Below are 9,361 nucleotides of genomic sequence, written 5' to 3'. Positions count from 1 at the left end.
TTCTGATCATGCTTGACACTAGAGTTGTTCCTAACTGACATTTTTGAAGGGCCACGGAAAACGAAATACTCCCAAGAGCTTTGACGAAATCACAAAAACCGGAAAAATGTTTTTTTTTTTTTTTGAATCAACGAAACACATTTGAAAATTGTGTGAACATGCGTTTCTGGCTTACACTTATGTGTTTGATATTAGAAAAATTGGGACAGGGCTCAAAGACCCTATTTCAGAACGCGATCTGTGTACAAGTTCATATATTTTGATGATCAATATAAACAAAATGGATTATCTTTGCCTGTGGTGCTTAATGTATATGGAATGCAGAAATGTACAAAATATTATGGACATTTGTATAAGAATCATTGATGACACTGCTTAACATGTTTTTGTCTCAAGCACCAAAATACAACTATTCAATCAATTAAGGGTTGTGTTGGCTGTTGAAAATGCAAAAAATCCTATTATAGCCAACTTGCATGCAAGTTTGCCAGCTTGTAAGACAATTCATTTGATTAATTTGCCACAGAATTCAAACTTTATGTGTATAGCAATACTTTTCAACAAGATTTATAATAGTTGCGATGCGGAAAAGTTATTTTTTGATGGTTTAGAAAACGATTGCATTGTCCCATATAAGATAAACAAAGAATTTTGTATGGAGACAGCAAGCATGTTAAAAATCGTTTAAATCTTAATTTGTTCGTGCAATTTAAACCAAATTTTGTCTAAAATGAAAGTTTTAGTCCTATTCTGCATGCTTAGTGGAAGTTTGATGAATTACACCTTAAATTTTATGTAAACACCAATAAAACCTGTGTTTCCGTGTGAAAGTAGTATACTGTGAACACATTTTCATGTAAACTTCCTTGATTTTTAATGAAACAACTTTCTTCAAAAATTGCTTCCAGGTGATAAAATAAGATGGTCAATTGAAATAATTCTTCTTAAAACGTCTTTCTGTTTCTCCTCTATGAAACCTCAAGAAGACCATAGCAATCAAAACTTCATATAAAAGGCCTATATGGCTCACTTTTAAAGTAAACAATTGAACTTCAGTTCACATAAAGTTAATTTAAGTTGCTTAAATAGATTGAAGTTTATGTAGAGACGAATGTCGCTTCTGGTTTAAGTCTATCTTAACAAAAATATGATGTTTATCATAAAGTAGGGAAAAAGTTCGACTCGAAATTGTTCTTACCTTTTTAGTTGCTCATAAGTGCATGAGTTACATTTTCGAGAATCAAAATCTGTTAGTATCCGTAATGTTCTCTTATCCAGCGATATAGTTTCTGAGGAACTCAAAATCTACTAGAAATGAACTTTTGAGTACACTGCTTAAGTGATAGCGAAATGTTTGGATGTTTGATTGATTGTATGATTATTACATATATGTATGTTGTATGATTCTTACATATACAAAATGATGAACTTTGAAAGATTGATTCATCGCAGCACAAACGATAAGTTTAAATTTTATTATTGTCTTGTTTTTTTTTTCTTGGGTTTAAATTGAGAATGGTTTGACTAAAGTGAAGAATCGTGTGGTAATATGATTGATTTCATCCAATTCTACTGTTATATCTAATACATTTATTCCTATAATTCACGCAATTTTACACTAGATTCATTCAATTTGATAACCTAACCATCTAATTGTCACATAACACCGGCATTACCAGCACCAATGAGCTCCATATCACATTTTTTCCCTTATCCTGAGCAGCCTAATCCAAATGTGGCAAAACCACACTCTCAACCACATCGGTATTCAGGTGCCACTCGTAGTGCTTAACTCCCGGAACAGTAATCAGTTTCAACCGTCCATCTCTGTCCAATGTCCTCAAGCCAATCCGGTCCTCTAAATAAATTTTTCGCTTCTTACAAGGAATTACATCGTCGGACTCATTGTAGTACCCGAAGTGACTTGATTCCCACGGGGTGATAACCCCATCATTGGGCCCTCCGATTAGAATCAACTGCTCCAGCCGAAGCATTGAATCCCTAAACAAGGTCGAGTTCGTAGATGGAAGATCATTGTTGATGTAAGGCAGAAAAATGCTAAATTGTTCGAAAAGGTCCTGATGGTGCGGATCATTCCAGTAGTTGCCAACCGAAGTGTGCTGACCGACGTAGGTGTAGAATAACTGATAAGCTGTTTTCGCAACCAGTGATGGGAATATCAGATGCAGGAAATCGGCTGTAATATAAGATAAGATTAAGATTCGCTTTCCAAAATTGAATAACGCAATTGATACTTACTTCCAAACTGCCCGGCTTGTGGTGAACTTAATGATATAAACTTCTTCACACAATGGTCTGGATATGTTTGTAGCACTGCCCTAGCTAACAGACCTCCCTGTGAGTACCCTAGCAGTATCACACCGTCCGGATGTTTTTCACATATTTTCTGCAAGTCTCCATTAAACTCTAAAACCTGATGCCAGGCATTTTCCAAACTGGACCATCCCTCGAATCGATCCGTATTGTACACTACTGTTCCCGGATGATGCTATGAAAACGCGATCAATTGGATAAATGATTCATCAGTTAATTGTCACTTCCGTGAGTTCACACACTTACCCTTTGTATTTCGTCAACTATAAGTAGCATACTGTCCGCTCCAGTGAGGATTCCATGAACAATAACCACTGGTCTGTAGGCACTTATGATACTCAAACCTATTACTAGCACAAAACAAGTGTAAAATCGATGCATTTTAGAGAAAAAAGAAACTAGATTTGGTGATCACAGACTGAAGTTAATAGTGGACTTGAATTTCGTGTGCAGGAAGTTCCGATACGATGCTGTCGATCGATTCGATGGATGTCGTCTGTCCTTTCTTTGTTTAGGTTCGGTCGTGTACTCTGTATCAGTGTCTGCAATGGTTCTGTAGCTTTCTATCCATGTTTTTGTTTTTCTACCTTCTTCTACGCACCATTATAACAAGTTTGTTTTCGCTCATTCTAGTAGGGAAGCTTTCGTAAACGACGAAACTGCCGTCGGAAGTACTCATAGGCCTAAACACTACCAAGCTGATTGTATTTGTTTGATCTGTTTGATACGAGTTTTTGTTGCATTTAAATATTCTGACAAAAACAATTTGGAGGCAAATGTAGTGGAACATTTCTAAACCTTAATAAATAACATTGATAACAATTGATTGATAATTCGTGAACGTGTCCCAAAATTTGCCGGTAAAGAAGTGCATACAGAGCTTCGTTTCGAATATTGAAGCTTTCCGTCCGAAAGCTTGTCGAGAAATATTGCAGCACATGCGTTACCTCTCATAAGTATGAAAAAGACGAAAGACGACAGAGCTACTTGGGCAGTCCCATGATTTTTATTCCAAAATATTTTATCAAATTCTTACCCTGTCAACTAACTAAAACGACTTCTTATCCTTTTCCTTATGGAGTCCTTAAAGCTCCAGCAACATTCCGTATGTAACTCTTTCAGGGTGCGGTTTTCTTCTGCAATCAACAAAGTTTAAAACCACAACAAACAATGTTTGATATGCTCACCTGCATTATTCTCTAAATCTTCGTGCATTTAAAACATTTGTTTTTATAATTAGGGTAAAAGCGCCGGTATTGGCCAGCCTAAAATAAAATGTCAAAAAATATATGGATACTACAAATATGTAAAATGCTAGCTTTACATCCATACTACGTATGAAAAATATAGGAAATGAGCTAAAACCATTTTTGCGCTTTGAAAATCTCGTTGGTCAATATAGGCCACCAGAACCAGTTTCGGCCAGAAATTTAGCTTTGGTTCCTAAATTGGCTAATCACATTTATTTCTCATGAGAGTGGCCAAATTAGGTGTATAGTAGTTATAAATGAAACGAAAACGAATTGGGTTTCTTAAGTTTTAAATCAATTCGAAAGAGTAAATGAATGTACAGTCAACTCTTCCTAACTCGATATTGAAGGGAGCATCGAGTTACAGTTACAGAGTTACAGAACACAAAACCAGTGCAACTGCGATCCAAGGGACCATCGAGATAGCCATGAAAACCATCTTTCACTATGGTTCTCTAACTCGATATTGAGATACGGAATATCGAGTAAGGGAGAGTTAACTGTATCTCTATCATGTGGATGTGATCTACTGAAAGCGAAGGGTTTAATGCTGATTGTCTCTGTAAAACGGTGTATAAGCCACTATAGCTACGACTGGTATATGGCCAAAATCGATGGATAGATTTCCTTATGTATTGTATGGATGTGATATTCAGCGGAGAGGCATCCGTTCAAGTTCGCGTGGTGAAGTTGAATCATCTTTAATAATTTCAAACTTAGCCTACGAAGCCTAACTCTACACAACTTATTCTAGGGGAGGTACTTAAATCGGTGTATCCAAAATATAGTTAACGAATCACATACTTTTAACGTAAGTGTTGGTGACGAAGGTTACCAAAAGAAGTATGCAAAATATCTGGGTCATGTTATCACAACAAGTTATAACAAACGTGCTGCGTTTTGAGTTAATGTTACTGCAACAATCGTGTTGCGTTTGGGTCGCATTCTAGACCAACCGGAAAAAAACATGTAGTAAAACGCGCCACCTTTGTTTTGCACAAATGACGTGAATTGAACACTGTTTTTCACCTGAGATAATAGATGCTTTTCTTCATATATTTTTAAGTGTTTTCCTGGTGAAAATCACGAAAACTCACGTTTTTTGCTGTTTTTGTTGTAATTTTGTTTTATTTTCTATGTCATTTTTCAGGTCGATAAACAACAAAACTATTACCGAGAATCGCCTTATGCACTCCCATAGTTTGTATTCCATGCGGAAAAAGTGTTGAATTTATCCTTCAAAAGCGAATTGAAGGACTTGAACTTTAACCAACTAGTGGGGCAAAACGGCCATTCTAATTTCATAACACCGAAACAGCCGTTAGAATTCAAATTCCAGCATATGTAATGCCACGCTGCACAGAGATTCCATTTGTTCTACGAAGCGGTCATAAATCATTTTACTCAATATCCGATGGTAAATACCATCAGAAATTGCCCAATTAATTAATTTTGACTGTTAAAACTCCATAGCGGTTGATGTCGTTATTGATATCACTTCAAAAATTCTGTTTAGGATGCGAAGATCATATTGCGAATGCTCTGTTATATGAATTGTACCATGCAATCTATACATTGAAAGCCATATATCAGGATTATTATTGTCTAATTTGAGATGATTCCCCGCACAGAGTTGCTTCACATGCTCATTAGCCTACTTTTAGTATGTGGATCTAAAAAGCTAATGAACACTTTTCTAAGTGCCGAAGATGTACATACCAAATAAATACTTTAAATACTTTTTAATTGACAATGCCAATTTCAAATCAAATCTCTACCAAAGCCAAATAACGAATATGTCACTTAATGTAATTAACCTCACGTTTGAAATACTTACAACTAAGGAATAGCTGATAAATTATTCGTTAATATTTTGTTGCTTCAAATATTTTTTTATTCTCACAATTTTATTTTTTAACACTGGGTATATAGATACTGGAATTTTTTTTGATTATCTTATTTTGATGCTCAAAATAAATACAAGAACAATTTAATGTTGTTCCTCCCACACTTTGATTAGTCTTGTCATATATATCATTAGGCTGTTGTACCAGTACTAATTTTATAGGATTTTATTGTCTTGGCGCCCTTACTAAAACTACTTATTACATCAATATACAATGTTGCAAGTGTATTCAAATCAAATTGAAGTATGAGTAGCGAAAATTTCATTATTTTGTATATTTATTCCAGTTAGCTACAAATGTCCGGTGTGCAATAAATTCTATGAATATTTTTAGCATTATTTTTATTGGTAAAAACTAACAAATTTGAAGGCACGCTGCTAACTTATTTGCAAATATTTGCAGCTAGAACCTTCACAGGTTTGTTTTCCTACTCAAACATGATCATTTGGTGGCAGAAGTTTGATTAAATGTGATTAAAAACATATTCAAAAACGTACTTCAAATAAAGTGATGTAGTTACAAAGCGAGTATATTTATATCCTCATCACTCACATCTATACTGACTCTTCTTCTTCTTTCTGGCGTTACGTCCCCACTGGGACAGAGCCTGCTTCTCAGCTTAGTGTTCTTATGAGCACTTACACAGTTATTCACTGAGAGCTTACTATGCCAATGACCATTTTTGCATGTGTATATCGTGTGGCAGGTACGAAGATACTCTATGCCCTGGGAAGTCGAGAAAATTTCCAACCCGAAAAGATCCTCGACCGGTGGGATTCGAACCCACGACCCTCAGCTTGGTCATGCTGAATAGCTGCGCGTTTACCGCTACGGCTATCTGGGCCCCTATACTGACTCCTAGATGTCTAATAACACTCTAAAATGTATCGGAAGTGATAGATATACATCTGTATTCATGTTCTGCAATCTAAATGGATCGAAAAATCATTTGATTGTGACTTGCGAAGCCGATAAACAAAGTGCTGAAATCGCTAAATTTTTAGCATATTTTTAACACATGAAAAATACACTCAATCATTTAGAGCCCTACTATTCATATCATACAGGATCGTCTATAATGTGTATGTTTTAACATTCTTGAGATCATAATTGATCCATGAAAAAATAAAGGAATGACAACCAAGAGATTTTGTTTTTCGATTTATGACCTATGGGCAGTACCACTGTGCGCTGTAATTACGTGCCAATTTGAACCGTACAAAAGTACATTTTTCAAATTCGCATGTGATCCCACAGTTATGAATCATATAAGGGCCTGCTTAAATTTGAAAAACTATAGAGAGCAAAATAAACAATAATTTTTGATGAAATGAATGCCGAATGGTAAAGTTGTGTATATACCCGCAGTTCATGCACAACGTTGTCATTAAAATCGCTGAAAACATTTGAAAGTTTCACTTATTTGAACATTGTCTAAAACCACAATTTATGAATCGGCAAAAAAGTTGTCCACAAATATGAATCAATGTGAACACGATTTATGAATCAGTTGTTTACTTTAAATTATTTTGCAATTAAATGCATTATATGTTTGTTAAAACACTGCCTCGGACAACGTTTATTATAGCTGGAGGTGAACCGGAACCAAGTATTCCAAGAATCTGCATTACATTGATTGATTTTTAATGTTGCTACTGAGCGGGCCTAGGGAACATTGAATTTGTGGATTTAATGATTGCAGATGGCAATTAGATTTAGATGGCAGAACTCGTAAATGCTTGACTCTTCGACTGCCTTTACTGCACTGATAAAAATCCACACGTTTGATCTGTGTGTTTAAATTATTATTATAGCTTTATTAAGGAGATTTTCAGCCCTAGGCTGGTTCATCTCCGTACATGTGTGTTTAAAATTATGGATCGATTCATGAACGTTCATATCGATTTTCTGTGATTTTCTTGCAAGCGTCGTTTGTGTTACATATAAAATTCCTTTGTTTTGCTTCAAGGATTGATTCACCAACCGATAACAGGGATTCCATAATTTTTCCACCAAGTTCCCGAAGCATTCCCTTCAGATTGGTATGCGTTAACCTTCATCCAACACTGATTCAGCCTGCAGCAATCAGCGGAGCCTTGAATTCATATTTTGGGGAGCAATAATTCTTCTACCAAATTTCTTCTTTCAGTCGCATGACATTCATTTTCTGTCACACATGGCTATCTAAAGCCACTACATTTTGAACTCAATAAGCAAATCAGTTGATAATAAATCTTCGAGCTGTGAGGATGAGGATTCCAATGTTATATAGCGACTAAATTGTGGCACATTACGCACGTGAAAAAATCGGCTACATGATTGTAAACCTCTGATTATTTTGATTTTTTTAGTGTGAAATCTTTTACTTCTCAATGTGTCTGATAGAAGAGCCAACAGTTTAGCCTGGGAGTTTATCTAAAAAAACTTACGTGCAACAAAAATGATCATAAAATTGACAAACAATTGATATTGATATCAATCTGAGAGGATGCAAACCAGTTCTTCTCTTGCGCACTCGTTGCTTTTGGTCCTTCTGTAGAAGCAATACCCCGTTTTTATAGCAAAATCAGGAAGAACCTATCAGGTGTAACTAAAAAAAATCTTTACATTTTTCTACATCCATACTGTTTTTATTTTTGTTCCTAACTTCTTTAGTATGTTCAGATTCCTTTTCCACAAAAAAAATCGTAGTTTACGAACGGTCCCAAACCTCTTTTGCTGTCCAGTAACAAAATTCTACATTGGAAATCATTTGAAACTAACAATCATTTTTAAAAATACTAAGTACTAGTAGTTTGAACACTGATTCATAAATTGTGACTGGTGTGTATATTTCCCACAATTTATTAATCAAGTATTTTACTCAAATATCTTTGCCAAATTCGTATAAATACGCATTTATCTCTCATAGCAATGTTTATTGAATTTGTTAATGTTGTCTGGGGCTCAATCTCTCACAAAAAATCTTTGAAACAAACTTTAAAACGTCGTTTCTAGCTAAGCGTCAATAGCCACACGGCTTACAAAGTTGGCCAAAAATACAGCCCAAATAGCTACAAAAATAATTTAGTAATAATTTTGGTTCATATCGCAATCAAGAGCTATTTTATTGTGATAAAAAGCCTTGAAATCATTAAACACTATGTGTTGTTTATCAGTAAAAATGATTCTGTGATGTTTTGTGACAAGTTTGATAATAATTTTGTCTTTTGAAATTAGCTGATTCATAAATTGTGGGTGATTCAACTGCGTGGGGTGACTGTATACTAGAACTGAACAATAACATCTGATGAATCGCCCTTATGTATGCAACGTATATACAAGTATGATTGCTCATGCGTATGAACGTACGGCTAACGCCAAGCTCAGATGGCTCGTTTTACCCCGCAAAAAATAAAAAAGGCGGATAGCAAGCATTTTTTAAAAATTGGTTTATTCTCCAGAAAAAAGAAAATGGATGGCTGTTTCTACTATTTGATAGAAAATACGGTTTTCTCTGAGATAATGATTGAAAAAAATATATAATAATGTACGTCATAAGCGTTCTTACGCTTCCTTCTTTAGACGGCGCGTTTTACCCCCAGTTACCCTATGGTAATAATTTCAAGTGTGGCATATTTGGAACACCAAGTGCGGAAATCTCTTACTCTTCTTGATTATTTCTGTTAAAATTTGAGATGGTTGTATGTTAAACATTTTAGCTTAAGGAAAAAGGTTGAAATATATTATGCTACACTCACACTGAAAATAATCCACACGTTCGCTCCACATTTTTTAAAACGTGAATCTTTCGTGCCGATTGGCAAGGTGAAATGACGTGTAAAACTTGTAACTCTGTTAAGAGCTGACTTTGGTTCGATAGCAAAGTCT

At 35.2% G+C, this 9,361-nt stretch overlaps 1 protein-coding gene across 1 annotated transcript; it reads right to left on the bottom strand.

The window, feature by feature from the left end:
* Window positions 1-1,550: 1,550 nt before the first annotated feature.
* On the bottom strand, window positions 1,551-3,140 carry LOC5569445 (lysosomal thioesterase PPT2 homolog). The gene is made up of 4 exons (XM_001658484.2): window positions 2,936-3,140; window positions 2,581-2,876; window positions 2,260-2,509; window positions 1,551-2,197 (listed from the first exon to the last, which is right to left on the bottom strand). The coding sequence occupies exons 2-4, from the start codon at window positions 2,713-2,715 to the stop codon at window positions 1,725-1,727; spliced, it is 858 nt and encodes a 285-aa protein (XP_001658534.2). The 5' UTR covers window positions 2,716-2,876; window positions 2,936-3,140; the 3' UTR covers window positions 1,551-1,724.
* Between the last annotated feature and the right edge of the window lie 6,221 nt (window positions 3,141-9,361).

The sequence above is a fragment of the Aedes aegypti genome, chromosome 2 (assembly GCF_002204515.2).
Source record: "Aedes aegypti strain LVP_AGWG chromosome 2, AaegL5.0 Primary Assembly, whole genome shotgun sequence".
NCBI lineage: Eukaryota > Metazoa > Arthropoda > Insecta > Diptera > Culicidae > Aedes > Aedes aegypti.
Note: the sequence above shows the minus strand (reverse complement) of the source record. Positions and strands in the feature narration are given on the sequence as shown.